The sequence below is a fragment of the Monodon monoceros genome, unplaced genomic scaffold (genome assembly GCF_005190385.1).
Source record: "Monodon monoceros isolate NGI ecotype Baffin Bay Population unplaced genomic scaffold, NGI_Narwhal_1 Super_Scaffold_18, whole genome shotgun sequence".
In the NCBI taxonomy this organism is placed as follows: Eukaryota; Metazoa; Chordata; class Mammalia; order Artiodactyla; family Monodontidae; genus Monodon; species Monodon monoceros.
The window spans coordinates 30,258,689-30,282,175 of record NW_021703774.1 but is presented as its reverse complement, the minus strand read 5'-3'; the positions used below and the strand labels follow the sequence as shown (position 1 = coordinate 30,282,175).

The 23,487-nt window shown below is 36.9% G+C and overlaps 1 protein-coding gene across 5 annotated transcripts in view; it reads right to left on the bottom strand.

Annotated features, from left to right (window-relative positions):
* RGS7 (regulator of G protein signaling 7) overlaps positions 1-23,487 on the bottom strand; it is a 601,845-nt gene that overhangs the window by 79,010 nt on the left and 499,348 nt on the right. For all 5 annotated transcript variants that reach the window (XM_029227539.1, XM_029227543.1, XM_029227541.1 and 2 more), the window contains exon 7: positions 598-662. In XM_029227539.1, coding sequence (XP_029083372.1) covers positions 598-662 — 65 coding nt within the window. The remainder of the gene's footprint in view (positions 1-597; positions 663-23,487) is intronic.

Sequence of the window (23,487 nt, the reverse complement as noted above, 5' to 3'; positions counted from 1 at the left end):
GCTCAAGACTAATCCATTGGATTTTCCTGTGCTCATTTTACTGAGGAACAGGAAAGCAATACTCTCTACTACTGATTCAACCAGTCTATCCAGTTCCTGAGAAAAATTTAAACCTTCAGCCCCCTACTACCCAGTTGTAGACAGTGCTTCAAGTTTAGTAAATCAGAACATAGCAACCATCTGAACAAACTACATGAGACTAATTTAATCTGCTGATGGTGACCAACATAAAGGTTATGCAAAAACCATTTTCCCAGTGTAAATGCTCTATAATTCTCTAAGTTTGGATATCTTCATTATATATAGTATATATATATACATATATATAAGTTTTTACATTTAAGTCAATTTTAGCAAATAAGATATGCTTCCTCCTTCTTCTCTGAGTTTGTGTATTTAGAATTTCACCATCCTCAGTGTGAATGATGAGAGGAAGTAAGCAAGTAAGGGATACGTTAAATCATTATGCTGCCCTTCCCTGGAAATCTGATCCCTAAGATCCATGAATGTAGAAAGTTAAGAGTGCCCAGAAATGACCGTAGGCCTTATTCTTGCTCATTTTATACCTTTCTTTGTCAGGAAGTCCTTGGTACTTACAGCTTCATAGTCAGCTAGTTCCAGCCTTGCTTTGTTTTGCATTGTTCTTTTGCAGAGGTAAACCGCTGTAAAGGAAAAAAAATCAATCATCTCTCACCTGCTTATTTACATTGAGACACTAAAAATAAAAACAGAGCATTATAAACCAAGACATGTTGGTCTTTGTCATTTTTCCACAAGTTGTAATTTTCTCTTTTTATCTTTTTTTGGACAAAATAAGTAATCTGTAACATCTTTACTGAAATTCAAACATAGCGGTAATATAAAAAGGTGTTATAAAAAAATAGATATGTTTAGAAACTTGGTAACCATTTTCTTTATTTCATTAAATAGTTGTCACAATTTTAGCTTCCTCAAAATATAAGGGGAAAAAATAAAGCCTTTTCAATAAAAGATCAAATGAATGTTAAAATCTGGATATACAAATAAAACAATTTTTAAAAAAAGAATTGCATGAAGAGGGAATCACTATTTGCACGTTCAATTATTTCCGTATTCTACTGTCAACTGAAATAATTTATTAATGTAAACCGAAGGCTTCTTAGCATCTTCTTTGCTGCAATCCACAAGGATCAATCATCAATCAGTCATTTTGTCACTAGGAGAGAGGAGAGTATATATCTGACCTAACTATAATCCAATAACCTTTTAATTCCATTTTCCTTGAGAACTCTGTCTTCTCCATTACCAGGCAAAGTCCATCTGGGCAGAAGATTTACAGGATAAATGGCAGATAGAAAGAGGACGTTGACAGTAGCATTGCCATCGAACAGTCAAATTTCTTCAGTGATTTCAGGAATATTAGTGACTCTCATGTTAATATCAAGACATTCAGAAGGGAGGAGACAGGATGTTGAAGTAGAAGGACTGGAGCTCTCTCACAAAATACTAAAATCACAACTATCTTCAGAACAACCACTGACAAAAAAGACTGTAACCTACCAAAGAAGATATTCTACATCCAAAGACAAACAGGAAGCCACAATGAGAAGGGGCGTTTTCACAATATAATCAAATCTCATACCCACCAGGTGGGCAACCCACAAACTGGAAAACAATTATATCTCAGAAGTTCTCCCACAGTAGTGAGACTTCTGAGCCAGACATCAGGCTCCCCAGTCTGAGGGTCTGGCATTGGGAGGAGGAACCACCAGAGAATTGGGCTTTGAAGGCCAGGGGACTTGAGTGCAGGAGCTCCACAGGACTGGGGGAAACAGACACGCCACTCTTGAAGGGTGCACACAAGGTTTCATGTGCCCTGGCATCCAGGACAAAGCAGTGACTCCACAGGAGCCTGGGCCAGATCTACCTGCGAGTCTTAGAGGGTCTCCTGGGGAGGCACGGGTGGGCTGTGGCACATGGTGAGGGCAAGGACACTGGTAGTGGAGGGCCAGGGAATATTCATCAGTGTGAGCTCTCCAGGAGGCTGCCATTTTGGCACTGAGACCCAACCCCACCCAGCAGCCTGCAGACTCCAGTACTGGGACGCCTCAGGCCAAACAACCAACAAGGTGAGAACACAGCCCCACCCATCGGCAGACAGGCTGCTAAAAGTTGTCCTGAGCTCACAGCCTCCTCTGAACACACCTGTTGACATGGCCCTGCCCACCAGAGGGACAACACCCAGCTCCCCCCACCAGTGGGCAGGCACCAGTCTCTCCTACCAGGAAGCCTGCACAAGTCCCTGGAAGAACCTAACCACCAGGGGGCAAACACCAGGAGCAAGAAGCAGTATGATCCTGCAGCCTGCAGAACAGAGACCACAAACAGAAAGCTAGACAAAATGAGATGGCAGAGAAATATGTTCCAGATGAAGGAACAAGATAAAATCCCAGAAGAACAAGTAGGTGAAGTGTAGATAGGCAATCTACCTGTAAAAGAATTTGGAGTAATGATCCTAAAGACGATCCAAGATCTCAGAAAAAGAATGAAGGCACAGACCAAGAAGATAAAAGAAACGTTTAACAAAGAGGTAGATAATTCAAAGAACAAAAAACAGAGATGAACAATAAAATAACTGAAATGAAAAATATACTAGAAGGAATAATTAGCAGAATAAATGAGGCATAAGAACAGACAAGTGAGCTGGAAGGCAGATTGGTGGAAATCACTGCCATGGAACAGAATAAAGAAAAAAGAATGAAAATGAATGAAGACAGTCACAGAGAGCTCTGGGACAACATTAAATGTACCAACATTTGCATTATAGGGGTCTCAGAACGAGAAGAGAGAGAGGAAAGGACCTGGGAAAATATTTGAACAGATAATAGGAGAAAACTTCCTTAACATGGAAAACGAAACACTCACTCAAGTCCAGGAAGCACAGAGAGTCCCATACAGGATAAAACCAAGGAGGAATATGCAAAGACACATATTAACCAAACTAACAAAAATTAAAAGCAAAGAGAAAATACTAAAAGCAACAAGGGAAAAGCAACAAATAACATGCAATGGAATCCCAATAAGGCTATCAGCTGATTTTTCAGCAGAAACTCTGCAGGCCAGAAGGGAATGACATGATATATTTAAATAATGAAAGGGAAAAAACTATAACTAAGAATACTCTACTTAGCAAGGCTCTCATTCAGACTTGAGGAGAAATGAAAAGCTTTACTGACAAGCAAAAGCTAAGAGAATTCAGCACCACCAAACCAGCTTTACAACAAATGCTAAAGGAATTTCTCTAGGCAGAAAAGAAGAGGCAACAACTAGAAAGAAACAAACAAAATTACGAATGGGAAAGTTCACCAGTAAAGGCAAACATACAGTAAAGGTTGGAAATCATCCACATGCAAATATGATATTAAAACCAGCAATCATGAGGAGAGCACAAATCCAGGATGTTCGAAATGCATTTGAAGAGACAAGCAACTTGAAAAAATCATATATACATATATATGTGTATATGTGTATATATATATGAATATATATATATAGCTAAATAAAAACCACATGGTAACCTCACATAAAAATCTACAATAGATACACACACAAAAGAAAAAACATAATAAAACACAACACTAAAGATACTCATCAAATCACAAGAGAAGAGAACAAAATAGGAAGGGAAGAAAAAAGACCTACCTAAAGAAATCAAAAACAATTAACAAAATGCCAATAAGAACATACATATCGATAATTACCTTAAATGTAAATGGATTAAATACTACAAAGAAAGGCATAGACTGGCTGAATGGATACAAAAACAAGACCTGTATATATGCTGTGTAAAAGTGACCCACTTCAGATCTAGGGAAACATACAGACTGAAAGTGAGGGGATGGAAAAAGATATTCCATGCAAATGGAATTAAAAAAAAAAGCTGGAGTAGCAATACTCATATCAGACAAAATAGACTTAAAAATAAAGACTGTTACAAGAGGCAAAGAAGGACACCACATAATGATCAAGAGATGAGTCCAAGAAGATGACAAAACAATTGCAAATTTATGTTCACCCAACATAGGAGGATCTCAATATATAAGGCAAATGCTAACAGTATTAAAGGAAAAATCAACAGTAACAGAATAACAGTGGGGGACTTTAACACCTCACTTACATCAATGGAGAGAACACGCAGACAGAAAATCAATAAGGAAACACAATAAGGCCTTAAATGACACATTAGACTAGATGGCCTTAATTGATATTTATAAAACATTCCATCCAAAAGCAGCAGAATACACATTCTTCTCAAGTACACATGGAACATTCTCTAAGATAGAACACATGTTGGACCACAAAGCAAGCCTCTATAAATGTAAGAAAATTGAAATCATATCAAATATCTTTTCTGACCACATGGCTATGACATTAGAAATCAACCACAAGAAAAAAAACAGAAACACGTGGAAGTGAAATATGTCACTAAACAATCAATGGATCACTGAAGAAATCAAAGAGAAAATTAAAAAATACCTAGAGACAAATGACAAGGAAAACATGACGATCCAAAACCTATGGGGTGCAGCAAAAGCAGTTCTAAAAGGGAAGTTTATAGCAATACAATCTTACCTCAGGAAACAAGGGAAATCTTAAATCAACAACCTAAACCTATACCAAATCAACTAGAGAAAGAAGAACTAAAAAAACCCAAAGTTAGTAGAAGAAAGAAAACATAAAGATGAGAGCAGAAATAAATTAAATACAGACTACGAAAACAATAGAAAACATCTACGAAACTAAAGATGGTTCTTTGAAAAGATAAACAAAACTGATAAACCTTTAGCCAGACTCATCAAGAAAAAATGGGAGAGGACTGAAATCAATAACATTAGAAATGAAAAAGGAGAAGTTACAACAGACACCACAGAAATACAAAGGACCATAATACACTACTACAAGCAACTATACACCAATAAAATGGACAACCTAGAAGAAAAGGACAATGTTGTAGAAAGTACAATCTCCCAAGACTGAATCAGGAAGAAATGGAAAATATGAATAGACCAATCGCAAGCACTGAAATTGAAACTGTGAATCACAACAAACAAAAGGCCAGGAACAAATGGCTTCACAGGCAAATTCTATCAAACATTTAGAGAGGGGCTAACATCTATCCTTCTGAAACTATTCCAAAATATTGCAGAGAAAGGAAAACACCCAAACTCATTCTATGAGTCCACCATCACCCTGATACCAGACAAAGATATCACAGAAAAGAAAACTATAGGCCAATATCACTGATGAACATATACACAAAAATCCTCAACAAAATACTAGCCATCTGAATCCAACAATACCTTATAAGGATCATAAACCATGATCAAATGGGATTTATTTCAGGTGTGCAAGTGTTTTTTAATATCCACAAATCAATCAGTGTGATACAGTACATTAACAATTTGAAGAACAAAAACCATATGATCATCTCAATAGATGCAGAAAAAGCTTTTGACAAAATTCAACAGCCATTTATGATAAAAACTCTCCAGAAAGTGGGCATAGAGGGAACATACCTCAACATAATAAAGGCCATATGTGACAAACCTACAGGTAACATCATATTCAATGGTGAAAAGCTGAAAGCATTTCCTCTAAGATCAGGAACAAGACAAGGATTTCCACTCTCACCACTTTTCTTCAACATAGTTTTGGAAGTCCTAGCCATAGCAATCAGAGAAGAAAAAGAAATGAAAGGAATCCAAATTGGAAAAGAATAAGGAAAATTGTCACTGTTTGCAGGTGACATGATACTATACATAGAAAATCCTGAAGATACTACCAGAAAACTGCTAGAGGTAATCAATGAATTCAGTAAAGTTGCAGGATACAAAATTAACACACAGAAATCTGTTCCACTTTTATACAACAACAACAAAAGATCAGAAAGAGAAATTAAAGAAACAATCACATTTACCATTGCATGAAAAATAATCAAATACTTAGGAATAAACCTACCTAAGAAGACAAAATACCTGTACTCCCCAAACTATGAGATGCTGATGAAAGAAATTGAAGATGACACAAAAAGATGTAAAGATATACCATGTTCTTGAATTGGAAGAATCAGTATTGTCAAAATGACTGTACTACACAAGGCAATCTACAGATTCAATCAATCCCTGTCAAATTACCAATGGCATTTTCCACAAAACTAGAACAAAAATCTTAAAATTTGTATTGAGACACAAAAGACCCTGAATAGCCAAAGCAATCTTGAGAAAGAAAAGTGGAGCTGGAGGAAACAGGCTCCCTGACTTCCGACTATACTGCAAAGCTACAGCAATCAAAACAGTATGGTACTGGCACAAAAACAGAAATATAGATCAATGAACCATGATAGCAAGCCCAGAAATAAACCCATGAACCTATGGTCAATTAATCTATGACAAAGGAGGCAAGAACATACAATGGAGAAAAGACAGTCTCTTCAATAAGTGGTGCTGGGAAAACTAGACGGCTGCATGTAAAAAAAGAAATCAGAAATTTCTTTAACATCATACAAAAAACAAACTCAAAATGGATTAAAGACTTAAATGTAAGACTGAATACTATAAAACTATTAGAGGAAAACATAGGTAGAACACTCTTTGATATAAATCACAGCAATATCTTTTTCGAGCCATCTCCTAGACTAATGGCAATAAAACCAAAAATAAACAAATGATCATCTTAATAGATGCAGAAAATTCTTTTGACAAAATTCAACAGCCATTTATGATAAAAACTCTCCATAAAATGGGCATAGAGGGAATGTACCTCAACATAATAAAGGCCATATATGACAAACCAACAGGTAACATCATAGTCAATGGTGAAAAACTGAAAGCATTTCCTCTAAGATCAGGAACAAGACAAAGATTTCCACACTTTTATTCAACATAGTTTTGGAAGTCTGAGCCACAGCAATCAGAGAAGAAAAAGAAATAAAAGAAATCCAAGACACCAATCCATTAGAGATCTAAATGGAATACTGAATACTATAAAACTCCTAGAGGAAGTAATAGGTAGGACAATTTTTGACATAAATCACAGCAATATCTTTTTGGATCCACCTCTTAAAGTAATGAAAATAAAAACAAAAATAAACAAATGGGACCTAATAATCTTACAAGCTTTTGCACAGCAAAGGAAACCATAAACAAGATGAAAAGACAACCCAGAGGATGGGAAACAATATTTGCAAATGAAGTGACTGACAATGGGTTAATCTCCAAAATATACAAACAGCTCATGCAGCTCAACATCAAAAAAACAAAGAACCCAATCAAAAAATGGGCAGAAGACCTAAATAGACATTTCTCCAAAGAAGACATACAGATGGCCAAAAAACACATGAAAAAATGCTCAACATCATTAATTATTAGAGAAGTGCAAATCAAAACTATAACAAGGCATCACCTCACACTATTCAGAGTAGCCATCATCAAAAAATCTACAAAGAATAAATGCTGGAGATGGTGTAGAGTAAAGGGAATCCTCTTGCACTGTTGGTGGGAATGTAAATTGATACAGCCACTATGTAGAACAGTATGGAGGTTCCTTAAAAAACTAAAAATAGAACTACCATATGACCCAGCAATCCCACTACTGGGCATATACCCTGAAAAAATCATAATTCAAAAAGACACATGCACTCCAATACTCACTGCAGCACTATTTACAATAGCCAGGACATGGATGCAACATAAATGTCCATCAACAGAGGAATGGATATAGAAGATGTGGTACATATATACAATGGAATATTACTCAGCAATAAAAAGGAACAAAACTGTATCATTTGCAGAGACATAAATGGACCCAGAGACTGTCATACAGAGTGAAGTCAGAAAGAGAAAAACAAATATCGTATATTAACACATATATGTGGAATCAAGAAAAATGGTAATGATGATCTTACTTGCAAAGCGGAAATTAGAGACACAAACATATGGATACCAAGGGTGAAGGGGGGGGGATGAATTGGGAGATTAGGATTGACATATATACACTACTATGTATAAAATAGATGACTAATGAGAACCTACGGTGTAGCACAAGGAACTCTACTTGGTGCTCTGTGGTGACCTAAATGGGAAGGAAATCCAAAAAATAGGGGATATATGTATATGTATGGCTGAGTCGCTTTGCTGTACAGCAGAAACTGACACAGCAGTGTAAAAAAAGTATACTCCAATTAAAAAAACAGAAAACAAACAAACAAACAAAATGGGCAGAAGACCTAAATAGACATTTCTCCAAAGAAGACATACAGATGGCCAAAAAGCACATGAAAAGGTGCTCCACATAGCTAATTATTAAAGAAATGCAAATCAAAACTACAATGATGTAACACCTCACAACAGTCAGAATGGCCATCATCAAAAAGTCTAAAAACAATAAATGCTGGAGAGGGTATGAAGAAAACAGAACATTCCTACACTGTTGGTGGGAATGTAAATTGGGACACTCCCTATGGAGAACAGTATGGTGGTTCTTTAAAAAACTAAAAATTGAACTACCATATGATCCAGCAATCCCACTTCTGGGCATATACCCAGAGAAAACCATAATTCGAAAAGATACATGCACCCCAGTGTTCACTGCAGCACTGTTTACAATAGTCAAGACATGCAAGCAACCTAAATGCCCATCGAAGGCAGAATGGATAAAAAAGATTTTGTACATATATACAATGGAATACTACTCAGCCATAATAAAGAATGAAATAATGCCATCTGCAGCAACATGGATGGACCTAGAGATTATCATACTAAGTGAAATAAGTCATACAGAGGAAGAAAAATATCACATGATACCACTTATATGTGGAATCAAAAAAAAATGATACAAATGAACTTATTTACAAAACAGACTCACAGACTTTGAAAACAAACTTATGGTTACCAGGGGGAAAAGTGGTGGGGAGGGATAAATTAGGAGTTTGGGATTAACATATACACACTACTATATATAAAATAGATAATCAACAAGGGCCTACTGTATAGCCAGGGAACTCTACTCAATATTCTGTAATAACCTATATGGAAAAGAATCTGAAAAAGAATGGATATTTGTATGTGTACAACTGAATCACTTTACTGTACACCTGAAACTAAGACAATATTGTGAATCAACTGTACTCCAATATACAATAAAAATTAAAATAAACAAAATATGACCAACCAAAACCAAAAAGTTATTCAGAGCCCTCTGGAAAGTCTCATTTCCAGAATATTTTTGTAATTTTCCATAACATATGGTATTTGAGTCTCATAAAATTCAAGATAAACTCTATCAATTCTAGATGCCAAATAAATCCATTGGATAAAGAGTGTCAAATATCACTTTTTGTAAGGCTAGCCCTGGGGGATCTCTTATAAATACAACTTTTGCACTAATCTGTACCACCTTCAGTTTTTGATAATGAAATCCAGCTGATATCAGTGAGGAAATAACTTATACAAAAAATCTGAGGCCACTGAAAACACTGATGCTATTTATTCAATTTCTGCCCTCTAAGATTTCCTGTATGAAAGTCATGGGAAAGGAGAGACCAACCTTGGAATGATGCTAATATTACTACAAACACTAAAAACCTAGGATAGATTTTAGAACACATCTGTCTATAATCTACTATGGTAATTTTATTTTTCTATTAATATTAGTAATTTTCATATGTAGATTACAAAATCACTGATTTTTAAAATTATTAATTTTCAAAATTTACAAAATTGAAAATTGAAAAACAAAATTGATGTGATGTAATTTCCTAATTGGATATAATTTACACTCTCTCCTGAAGAAACTCTTAATGTACAGGCCACCGTGATTTTAACAAAATATCTAAAATGTTTTCAGCAGTTGGTGAAAGAGATTGTAATGTATGTGCAACATTCCTGAGGGTATCTCTTCATGAGAGAAAGATTGAATTTTCTTAAATACCTAATTAAATAATTTCAGATTTCCTATGGAGTCACCTTTAATCAAATTTCAAGCCCCATCAGTCAGCCCTCCTCTCTATATATGCAGAAGGCTGCATCAGCCTCTACTTGTTTTATTGATTGTGGTCATCTAAACTTTGTTCTTTTCAAAATAAGGCCCCTTTTGGGAAACATATTTCTAACCTCATTAGGTAAACTAACAAATAAAGCAGGAGCAGAGTGATATTTTTAAGATGAATGTTCACTAAGAATTTATGCATCCTTTATTATAGGTAAATGCAATTTTCTTTAACTGTCTAGGAAACAAAATGAAGGTATGGACAGGCAGTGCCAGTTATAGAGTAGATGTTTCATATGTATTTGTTGAATGAATGAATGAATGAATAAATGAATGTACAGGATATTTTCAGAAGAAGCTATTGAGAAGTTGAATTAATTCAAGTAATTTCTACTAGACTCTTTGGTAAAGAGAAAGAAGGGAAAAGGTGAAGGCTGTATTAGCAGAGTAGGGAACACTCTGAAATTCTGTTGAAAATAGACCAAATATGGTCATGACTGGAATGGCCCAAACCTCACCAATCTAGTCTAGACACAGCACAGCATGTTGACAGGAACAGATGATACTTTTATTCTTTATCAGCAGAGAGTATCAGCATTGGGCTGATATGGATGAGGAAGGAGGATCAAGCAGATGAAAAAGAGTTTCAAATTAATTCAATTTATCAAAGATTGAAAAAATGGGAGTACTTGGGCATAGTCAAAACTATGGCTCAATTCAATTCTTTTTGTACTGATCTCTAATTATTTAGGCATTAAAAGTGCCCTATGATGTTGTGTATGGACCTAGGCCCTGGTACAAAGTATGAATACTTTTTAATATAATGCTTGAATTTTTTTCTGTACTGCCAAATTATTGAAAATACAATGAAAAAACCCATTTCTGCAGTTCTATTTAAGATGTTTCCCATTATCAAGGGTTTAACTTCAATTTAAAGTGTAAATATATCTTTTTGCAGTAGTTTTCTGGGAGACTATAATGAGATAGTTTTGAGGACTTAAAGGGTCAACAAACAAGTAGTTTAATGGGAAGCTCTGCCACTAAGTGGAAGAAAGTTTGAGAAACCCTGAAGTGTTACTCTGGCTAAAATAGTTGTGTAGTAAAGGCATAGAATTTGGCTTAAATACAACTTAGAATTTAGATGGAAAAGTTGAAGTTTCTGGATCACATGTCTAATTGAATAGAAAGTAAAATCTGACATCAGTTTTTCCATTTAATTTCATAAAGCTCTAAATGTAGAGTAGCCTGTTGAGCAAACACTGATACTCATGACAAAAGGGTACAGAATTGTATCACAGAGGTCAGTGAAAAATCACTGAGATCCTAATATCTAAATATGGACAGGACATAAATATAATTCATAAAGACTAGAAATACAATTGCCAAGTAAATACTGGAAAAATATCCAACTTTCAACCAAAGTAATACAAATGTAACACATAGTGCCATAATGCAACTCTTTTTTAACTTTTAAAGTTTACTTTGTGGTATAATAATAAAAATTCAGGCAAGTTTCACAGTCTTGTTTGTCACTCTTGGGTAATTCAAAAAGTCCCAGTTTATTAATAAGAATGTGCATCCAAGTAATAGTCGAAACTCCAAGCTTGGTTTAAGGTCTTGAAGGCTTCCCCTTTCCCCCAGCTTCTGTGAAATAAGTGTGAGTGCCTTCTTTCTCCACCTTGTTTTTCTGTGTCCACCTCAAAGTATTGTAACCAAGGCTTCTCGTCTTCTGGGATTGGAGTACAGCAAGGAAAGAGAGGAAAGGTGAGTGCTGACATTCTTACCCTACTGGTACCACCGTGATGATCTAGTGTTGCCATTCCCTGGACTTGGCAGGGGTTTAAAGTTTACTGTATTTCTCAGGTACTTTTTTGGATGCTTTGGAGAATCTCTCCCCTGCGAGATCTTCTGTGGGGATCTCTCACCTGCAGCACCCTTTTGCTGGGGCTGGCAAATGCCATAGCCCTTGATTTGTACCTTTAGCTTCTCTTTGCAATGCTGTTTGTCCCTCCAGGCTGCCTTCTAAGACAGGACTACCTCTCACACCTGGCTTAGAAACATTCATGCACTCTTTGCCCTGAAAGTAGGCCACAGAACATAACCACCTCCCTTTCAATGTCCCATCCATAGCTAGACGGCCTGTCTCTTGCCCTTTGTAATTCTGAGGCCTGGAAGTTCATGGTCCAGTGTGTCCCCCGGGGTAGGTGACTGCTGTCAAGCACTCTCAGAAGCCCATTGAACTCTCTGTCTCTGGGCCTGAAGTGGAGGCACCCCCCACCCACTTGGGCTGGTGGGGGCAATGACTCCCAGTACCTAACAGCCACGAAATGAGCCTCAAGCCAATGTCTTACCCTTAAATAATCTCAATGTGAGTTGATGGCAACTACTATGGTACTCTGTGTGTCAGTGTTGCATGGTGCGTTCATGTCTACTCTTTTTTTTTTTTTTGCGGTACGCGGGCCTCTCACTGCTGTGGCCTCTCCCGTTGCGGAGCACAGGCTCCGGACGCGCAGGCTCAGCGGCCGTGCCCAGCCGCTCCGCGGCATGTGGGATCTTCCTGGACCAGGGCACGAACCCGTGTCCCCTGCATAGGCAGCCGGACTCTCAACCACTGTGCCACCAGGGAAGCCCCATGTCTACTCTTGATCTACTTCACACTTTAGCTGGATTTCCCTTTTAACATCCTGTTACAAAAATCACTCTACACATCGAAACAACAAAGACAGATACAGAGTGAGAATAAACTATCCTGGCAACAGAAGAGTGAAATAGCACTGCTGGTGAGCATGTAAACAGGGAAAATCTGCTTGGAAAGGGTTTTTTTTTCCGGACGCACAGGCTCAGCGGCCATGGCTCACGGGCCTAGCCGCTCCGCGGCATGTGGGATCTTCCTGGACCGGGGCACGAACCCGTGTCCCCTGCATCAGCGGGCGGACTCTCAACCACTGCACCACCAGGGAAGCCCTTGGAAAGGGTTTTGACAATGAGTAATAAAGCCTTAAAACATTCATGGCCATTGTTCCAGTACTTGCTCTTCTGAGACTATAACCCAAGGAAATAACACAAGAGGCACAGAGACTTAAGCATCCACGATGTGGATACAGGAATGACAATGGGGAATAGGCAAAGAAAGCACACATATTTGTTCAATGAGATATTATATTGCCATTCAAAGTGTGTGCAAATTGTTTTACCTCAAAGTTGAAGTAGTTTAAAATTTAAAATCCTTAATCCCTCATTGTAAAAGTTCAGACGATGTAGAAAAAATATAAATATTAAAGTAAAAAATCATTGTCAAGTATAATCTCACTGCCACTATTTTGGTATATATTCTGGGTTTTCTCCTTCTATATACATCCACTAATATACACACGAATATGTATATTTATATAAAAATCTATCTGCATATATTTATTTACAATGTACTCAAACTGTACTACAAATGCTGTCTTAGAAACTTTTTTCTTTAATATTATATTGTGGCTAAATTTTCATATCAATAAGTGTTGCTCTTTATATTTAAAAAATTATTTCACGACAGTCCTGTGTCGAGATGTACTATAATTTTTTTTAAAGATTGTTTTGATGTGGACCATTTTTAAAGTCTTTATTGAATTTGTTACAATAATGCTTCTGTTTTATGTTTTGGTTTTTTGGCCTTGAGGCATGTGGGATCTTAGCTCCCCAACCAGGGATCGAACCCACACCCCCTGCACTGAAAGGCGAAGTCTTAACCACTGCACCACCAGGGAAGTCCCAAGATGTACTATTATTTATTTAAATGATCCCTTATTGCTGGGCACTTGGGTTATATCCATAGTTTTGCTATTATATATCTAATATTTCTGCATGTATGTATACATGCATGTGTTTTACTTTTTAGAAATTGTTTATTTCCTGAAAGTGTTATTGCTGATTAGGGACTAAGCACCTTTCAAGCATTTTGATCCTTAAAAACAAATTCTGTAAAGTTTAGACATGAGTGTGACTCATACCCTCTCCAACTCTGGAGAGTCTATTTTCAGCAAAGCAATCAGAATTATTCTGTTAAAATAAATCAGATTGCCACTGTGTTGAAACTCTCCATTTTTCCAACTGCTTCCCATCTCATCTCACTCTAAAAGCCAAAGTCCTTGCTTCTCCATTAAGTTGTCCTCTGACCTCCTTTCCTGCTGCTCTCTAGCTGTGCTTGAGCTGCATAACAGACGTTCTGCTTCTGGCCTTTGCTCCTTTACCTATTTCTGGAAAGCTTGGGTTCTGCCCTCAGGGCTGAACTGGTATTCTCTCACCAACATCTCCCCTCCCCACCCCTTACTAGCCCCTTTCCTATTGCCTTCCTCTGCTCAATATTTTACCTCCTAATATACAATTTATGTATTCATTTATGTAGTTTGCTTATTAGCTTAATTTTCCCCCCTACTGCCCTCACTAGAATGTCAGCTCCAAGAGGACAGAGATTTTTGCTTATTTTGTTTTCCCAAGTATCCCCCTGCCTACAATAGTATTTGGCACATAGTAGATGTTCAGAACAGATTTGTTGAGTGAAAACATCAATGAATGTTTACTGACTATTTGAGTACTTTTTCCATTTGTGAGTTTGCTATTCATGACTTTGTTAGTTTTTCTATTGGGGGATTTGAATTTTTATTTATTAGACCTATGACCCATATATATATATATATATATATATATCAATCAGACAAAAACTAATAATAATTTTATATATATATATATATATATATATATATATATATATATATATATTCCACCCCCGCCCCAGGCTTTTGGAGAGAAATTTAATAATGATACAGACATATGGCATCTGTAGTACATGTTCAGAAACCTGCTTTTTTTTTTAACTCAGCACAACATCATTGAGATTTACTCAGGCTGTTTTCTATAGATATAGCTTGTTTCTCTTGACTGCTGTAGTCTATCCTATGACTGTATCACATATTATTTAGCCATATCCATATATTTAAATACTTAGATGTTTTTTTCTTTCTTTCTTTTTTCTAAAGCTATTACAGGGGACTTCCCTGGTGGTCCAGTGGTTAAGACTTTGCCTTCCAATGCAGCAGGTGAGGTTTCAATCCCTGGTTGGGGATCTAAGATCCTACATGCCTCACGGCCAAAAAACCAAAACATAAAACAGAAGCAATATAGTAACAAATTCAATAAAGACTTTAAAATTGGTCCACATCATAAAAAATCTTTAAAAAAGTAAAGCTATTATAAATAATTATCCAGTGAATTATTATAGCATATACTCCTGGAATTGGTATCAGGGGTTTGAGGGACAGGCACATTCTGAATTTTATAAGACACTGCCAAATTTCTACTCATTATACCTTTTCAGAAATATGTTAATATCCTCTCCTAAATGCCAGACTTGAATTTTTGCCATTCTGGCTTGAAAGAGGTATGTTAAGTGCAACACTTTCATCATGTTTCTTTATGTGTTTTCTAATATTTCCAACAGTTTTCATATCATAGATTTTAATATAAAAATTTTTATGGATTGTTTTCTTCACTGATTTGGCTCCATTTAATACTTTGTACCTTGAACTATTTTTCATCTGGTGTATATTGCAACCCCTAATTTCATTTTCCACTGTTATTTTCACCATTTATGCTAACTGAAAGAGTCAGTTTGTTTCACTTGTCTTCCTTGTAGAAAGATATTGTTGGATTTTATTCATGACCTAACATAAAGATACTTGTTCTTTTAATAGGCAAATATTTATATTCATTTGTGTAAGTTAATGTTTGTTATTCCTTTTCTTATGTCATCATCTCCCTCTCTCTCTCTGATTGAAATTCTGTTTTCTGCCTTTTGTTACATGGAGTGTTCCCACTCCTACTTTAATAATTTAGAAGTAATAAAACTTGTTACTGTTCCTTTAGTGGCACTCATATATTTAAATAAATGCTTAAATACATATTTCTTGAAAGTTAACCTCAGAAATTAAACACTGTCTAATGCTTACCTTCATAAATGATGAATAAATTAACCTATCTTCACTTCCTCCTATCTTCGTAATTCTTTTAGTGACCCAGAATTTATCCTATGCTCTGTTATAGTTTTTTAAAATTACTTACAGTATTCACATTCCATTTGTAAACTATTTTTAATCACAGTTATTGAATCCTGGAGGCCAGGAAGAGAAAGCTATTGTCTTGGATAATTAAAGAAAGGAAGTTTTGTTTTTGCACAACTTTTTAAAAATCTAAATTTGATGGGATGTATATTTACCCAGGAAAGGAGAGATATCACCCGTTATGGTGACCCTTCTTATTTCTGGTTTCTTTTGGTGTTTGCTCACTCATTTTTGAGTGAGGCCACTATACTGATGAAGGTGAGCTGGAAAAGATGTTGATAATCCTCGGTTCTCTGTGGTAGCTGTTGGCCAGCAGCAACTACCCTTCAAGGTACTTCATTGCTCTTCTCTCAGTCTCTCCCCTCTACTCTTAAGCTTGCTTCCCAAATGTCTGAGAGAACCTGAGATGCTTTATGAAATCTAGGTCAGGGACAAAACATCAGGCAATGCTGTCTTTTCCAATGCTGTGTTTAAGCCTAAGAAACCTTGATCCAAGATGGAGCAAGTCTTTCTCTGCCATCCAAGACTTACCTCTCTAGCTCTCATGTATAGATATTGGAAATCATTAATGGGTTGGTCAGAATTTCATCCAATTTCATTCTATAAAGCTGCCCTAATTTCTTGAGAAAAGAAATGATATCACCATCTTCCTGTCTTGACTAAATTCCATTGATTCCAGAAAAGAGATACGTCTTTCACGTGAGTGATGTGTGGCATCACTCTCTAATTTTCACTGTTCTAACGATACATTCTAGTCTAGATTTTCTATCTTTGTTTTTTATTCCATTCAGGGGTGAGGGGGAGCAATATGGGAAAATTTCTGGGAAGTATGCTGTGTCAGTCAGTTCTTCTTACACCTACCCAAAGATGCAAATATATATTGTAATTGTATCTATGCTGAATGGACATATATTTAAAACCTCAATAATTTTTGGACCTTTTAAAAACAAAGTGAAATTAATCTTAATTTCACTCTGAAAAAAGAGATAATTATCTTCTTTAAAAACATAATTTCCAAAGTAATTCCTTGGAAGTACTTTAAATTTGCTGTTAATACAGTACTATAAAATCTAAGAATCATTTAACTATTTAGTCATTAGGAATGCACTTAGAGGAATGAAAAGGTAAGAAATAACAGTAATTAAGGTAATTTTATTTTTTTCAATTTATGACTCTACAGCAACTCAAACATTAGCAGCAAGATAAATTAAATCTTAAAAGAAAACTAACCAGGAGAATATATTATACAAATTATTTTTAAATTATTTAATTTTCTGACTATGTTAATAATGAAGACTATGTTATTATAAAATAGGAGTATGAATTTGTTACTGTATGGGATCAAATGCCTTTATTAGAGTAGATTTATCAAGATAAAAACCCAGAAGAAAAACTAAGCGAAGTGAAGATAGGCAGTCTACTTGAGAAAGAGTTCAGAATAATGATCTTAAAGATGATCAAAAAACTCAGGAAAATAATGGATGCACAAAACACAGGAAAATAATGGATGTACAGAGCGAGAAGTCAGAAGTTTTTAACAAAGAGTTAGAAAATTTAAAGAACAACCAAACAGAGATGAAGAATACACTAGAAGGAATCAATAGTAGACTAAATGATTCAGAAGAAGGGATCAGTGAGCTGGAAGACAGGGTAATGGAAATCATCGCTGCTACAGGAAAAAGAAAAAAGAATTAAAAGAAATGAGGACAGTTTAAGAGACCTCTGGGACAACATCAGTTGCACTAATATACTCACATTATAGGGGTCCTAGAAGGAGATGAGAGAGAGAAAGGGACCTAGAAAATATTTGAAGAATAATAGCTGAAAACCTCCCTAACTTGGGAAACAAGACAGTCACCCAAGTCCAGGAAGCCCAGAGAGTCCCATACAGGATTGACCCAAAGAGGAACACACCAAAACACATTGTAATCAAAATGACAAAAATTAAAGATAGAGAATATTAAAAGCAGCAAGGGGAAAGCAGCAAATAACATAAAAAGGAACTCCCATAAGGCTGTCAGGTGATTTTCAGCAGAAACTCTGCAGACCAGAAAGGAGTGGCATGATATATTTAAAGTGATGAAAGGGAAAAACTTACAACCAAAATACTCTACCCAACATGGTTCTCATTCAGATTTGATGGAAAAATCAAAAGCTTTACAAACAAGCAGAAGCTAAAATAATTCAGCACCACAAAACCAGCTTTACAGCAATCTTAAAGGAACTTCTCTAGGCAAAAAAGAAAAGGCCAGAACTAGAAACAAACAAACAAAAAAATATGGCATGAAAAAGCTCGCTGGTAAAGGAAAACATAGATTAAAGGTATGAAATCATCCACAAACAAAGCTAGTAGGGAGGTTAAAAGACAAAAGTAATGAAATCATCCACTTCAGCAATAAGCAGTTAAGGGGTACACAAAACAATTAGATATAAAATATGCTATCAAAAACTAATTGTGGGGGGCTTCCCTGGTGGCTCAGTGGTTAAGAGTCCGCCTGCTGATGCAGGGGACATGGGTTCGTGCCCTGGTCCGGAAGGATCCCACATGTCATGGAGTGGCTAGGCCTGTGAGCCATGGCCACTGAGCCTGCACGTCTGGAGCCTGTGCTCCGCATACCGCATAAAAAAAAAATAATAATAATAATTGTAGGGGAGAAGCAATCAAGTCGTGGAAGAGTAGGATGTGAAGCTCACTTCCTCCCACAAATACATCAAAAATACATCCACAGGTGGAACGATTCTCACAGAGTATCCGAACTCTGTCAGAAGAACTCAGACTTCTGAAAGAGTAAGAAAATCTCCATGTAACTGGGTAGGACAAAAGAAAAAAAAAAAGAAAATGAGAAAGGAATCTGGACAGGACCTGTGCCCCTGGGAGGAAGCAACCTGGGAAGTCCCCTCACTGGCAGGGAAATCAGTCAGGACAGAAGGGGGAGCTTCATAGCCTTGGAGGAGATTGCAGTAACTGGTTTGCAGCAGGTAGAACAGAGAGAGACCTGCACAGATGGTCAGTGCCACTGCCCTGCACTCCACAGACTGAGATGAGTGTCTGCTGGTGTGGGCATGGGCTGGGTGCTGAAGCTGGGCTTTGGAGATCAACCCCAGGGAGAAGACTGGTATGGGATTAGTGGAAACAGACTGAAGGGGCTGGAGTCTGGTGCAACTGCCACTGAGGGTGTATGCAGGGGAAGCCTGGCCCACCTTAGAGGCCAGGTGCCATTGTTTGGGGGATGCATGAGGGCAGTGGGGAGACCCGCCATTGCAGGCTTTTCCCTTGCATGCACTCTCAGATGGCAGAACACCACCTACACGAGGTACAGGAGTGATCGCTAGCCACTGCTGCCACACCCCCTCAGGCTACAGCAGTGGTTGCAAGCCAGCACTGCCACCCTTACGGAATCCAGGAGCAGTTGCAAGCTGCCACCACCACCCCATCACCCCCCGCCCTGGGCTTAAGGAACAGTCACAAGCCCCCACCACCACACCCCTGGGCTTCAGGATCAGTCAGAAGCCATCACCACTGCCCTTTAGGGCTCTGGGAATGGTCGTGAGCCACCTCTGCTCCCATTGTGTGCTCCAGGGGTGCACATGAGCTGCCACCACCGCTGAGAATCCCAGGACTGGGCTCCAGCCACTGCATCTGCACACCCCCTAACAAGGGGATAATGGCCAGCATACAGTGAGGAAAGAGGTGACAGGCATCCATTCTAAAAACATCCCTTGCACCAAAAATATTAAACCCACATCAAGCTACACAGGGATGCTCCCACATCTAAATAGCCCTCCAAGACAACAGCAGATAATTGTTTCTCCTAAACTCACAGAATAAGAGAAATATGAGTAAAATGAAGAAGCAGAGGAACCACTCCCAATTAAAAGACCAAGAGAATTCTCCTGAAAGAACAAACAATGAAATAGACCTCTTCAATCTAATAGACACCAATTTCAAAAAGGAGACAATGAAAATACTGAAGGAATTAAGAAAAGCTATTGACAGAAATGCAGAGTAATGTAAAACTGAATTAGAAACTATAAAGAGGAACCGAGAAAAAATAGAAAACTCATTTGCTGAGATGAAAGCTGAGCAAAAATAGCAGAATGAATAATGCAGAAGAGTGAATAAGTGATCTGGAAGATAGAAAAATGGAAATTACCCAATCAGGACAGCAGACAGAAAGCCAAATGAAAAAATTGAAAGCAATATAAGAGACCTATGGGATAATATAAAGCATGCCAATCTATGCATAATAGAGATTCCAGAAGGGGAAGAAAGAGAGAAGGGGATCAAAAACGTATTTGAAGAAATTATGGCTGAAAATTTCCCAAACCTAAAGACGTAAAAAGATATCCAGGTACAGGAAGCGCAGAGAGTCCCAAACAAGATAAACCCAACAGACCTATACCAAGATGTATTATAATAAAAATGGCAAAAGTTAAAGGTAAAGAGAGGATTCTAAAGGCAGCAAGAGAAAAACAAAGAGTAAATAACAAGGGAACCCCCATAAGGCTATCATCTGGTTTCTGTACAGAAATGTTGCAGCCAGAAGGGGTGGTGAGATATATTCAAAGTCCTGAAAGGGAAAAATCTGCAACCTAGGATATTCTACCCAGCAAGATCATCATTTAGAATAGAGGGAGAGGTAAAGAATACCTCAGACAAGCAAAAACTAAAAGAATACAGCAATACTAAACCTATCTTAAAGGAAATATTGAAAGGTCTTCTCTTAATAGAAAAGAGGTAAGAATCTATAGGAAAGAGAAAATCACAATTGGAAAGGAAGTCACCTAAATAAGCCAGTACGCATATTAAAAATTTTTTTTTTGATAACCACAATGAAGAGCAGAAGGATGAACATGAAGATGTAAAAGAGGACATAAAAATCATAAAATGTGGGGAACCAGAGTAAGAAAATGTAGATTTTTTTTTCATTTCCTAGAATGTGTTTGAGCTTATATGACTACCAGTCTAAGGCAAGTAGATATAGGAAGGGGTTAACATACTTGAAAAACAGGGTAACCACAGATCAAAAATATACAATAGTTTCACCAAAAATAAAAAGAAGAGAACATAAGGATAATACAAAAGAAAATCATCAAACCACAGAAGGAAAAACAGAAAGAAAAAGAAAGGGACAAAGAAGGAATATAAAATCAAGAGGAAAACAAGGTTTAAAATGGCAACAAATACATACCTATCAATAATTACCTTAAATGTCAATGGACTAAATGCACCAGTCAAAAGACAGAGTGGTAGATTGGATAGAAAAACAAGAGTCTAGAATATGCTGCCTACAAAAGATCCATTTTAGGGCAAAGGACACACATAGATTAAAAGTGAGAGGATGGAAAAAGATGTTTCATACAAATAGAAATGATAGGAAAACAGGGGTCGAAATACTCCTATCAGGCAAAACAGACTTTAGAACAAAGGCCATAAAGAAAGATAAAGGACACTGTACAATGGCAAAAGTAACAATACAAGAAGAGGGTTTCACACTCATCAACATATAAGCACCTAATATACAGCACCCAAATACATAAAACAAATACTAACAGACATAAAGGGAGAAACTGACAGAAAAACAATAATAGTAGGAGACTTTAACACCCCACTCACATCAATGGACAGATCATACAAATAGAAAATTAATAAGGCAACAGTGATTTTAAATGATACAGTAGACCAGTTGGACTTAATAGATATCTAAAGGACACTCCATCCAAAAACAGCAAAATACACATTCTTTTCAAGTGAACAAGGAAGATTCTCCAGAGTAGATCACATGTTTGGTCACAAAACAAGTCTCAACACATTTAAGAGATAGGCATTATATCAAGCATTTTTATCCAACCACAACAGTATGAAACTAGAAATTAATTACAGGAAAAAAAATGGGAAAAGCAGAAAGATGTGGACACTAAACAAAATTCTACTAAAAAAACAAATGGGTCAACAATGAAATCAAAGAGGAAATTTAAAAATACCTTAAGACAAATGACAATAAAAACACAACTATACAAAATCTGTGGGATACAGTGAAAGCTGTTCTCAGAGGGAAGTTCACAGCAATACAGATTTCCTCAAAAAAACAAGAAAAGCCTTAAATAAACAACCTAACCTATCACCAAAAAGAATTAGGAAAAGAAGAATAAGCAAAACTTAAAGTCAGCAGAAGGAAGGAAATAATAAAGATCAGAGAGGAATTAATAAAACAGAAATTAAAAAACAATAGAAAAGATCAATAAAACCAAGAGCTGGTTCTTTGAAAGGGTAAAGAAGATTGACAAACCTCTGGTCAGGCTTACCAAAAAGAAAAGAGAGAGAACCCAAGTAAACAAAATAAGAAATGAAAAAGGAGACGTAACAACTGATACCACAGAAATCCCAAAAGAAACCCCAACAAGGGAATACTATGAAAAATTATATGCCAACAAATTCAACAACCTTGAAGGAATGGACAAGTTTTTAGAAACATACAGCCCACCAAAATGAATCAAGAAGAAATAGATAATTTGAACAAACCAATAACTAAAAGTGAAATAGAATCTGTAAATTGAAATCTCCCTACAAACAAAATTCTAGGACCACATGGCTTCACAGGCAAAACATATAAAGAAGAACTTATACTGATCCTTCTCAAACTCTTCCAAAAAACTGAATAGGAGGCAACACTCCCAAATACATTCTATTAAGCCAATATCACTGATGAACATAGACACAAAAATCTTCAAACATAATAACCAACAATATATTAAAAGGATCATATACCATGATCAAGTGGGATCTGTCCCAGGGATACAAAGATTTTTCAATATCTACAAATCAATCAGTGTGATACACCACATTACCAATCGAAGAATAAAAACCATATGATCATCTTAATAGATGCATAAATCTTTTGAAAAAATTCAACACACATTTATGATAAAACTCTCCAAAATGTGGGCTTAGAGGAAACCTACATCAACATAATAAAGGCTATATATAACGAACCTACAGCTAACATCATACTCAATGGTGAAAAGCTGAAAGCATTTCCTCTAAGATCAGGAAGAAGACAAGGAGGCCCACTCTTGCCACCTTTTTTTTTTTTTTTGTGGTACGCGGGCCTCTCCCGTTGCGGAGCACAGGCTCCGGATGTGCAGGCTCAGCGGCCATGGCTCACGAGCCCAGCTGCTCTGCGGTATGTGGGATCTTCCTGGACCGGGGCACGAACCTGTGTCCCCTGCATCAGCAGGCGGACTCTCAGCCACTGCGCCACCAGGGAAGCCCTCTTGCCACTTATTCAACGTAGTTCTGGAGGTCTTAGCCACAGCAATCAGACAAGAAAAAGAAATAAAAGGAATCCAAATTGGATAGGAA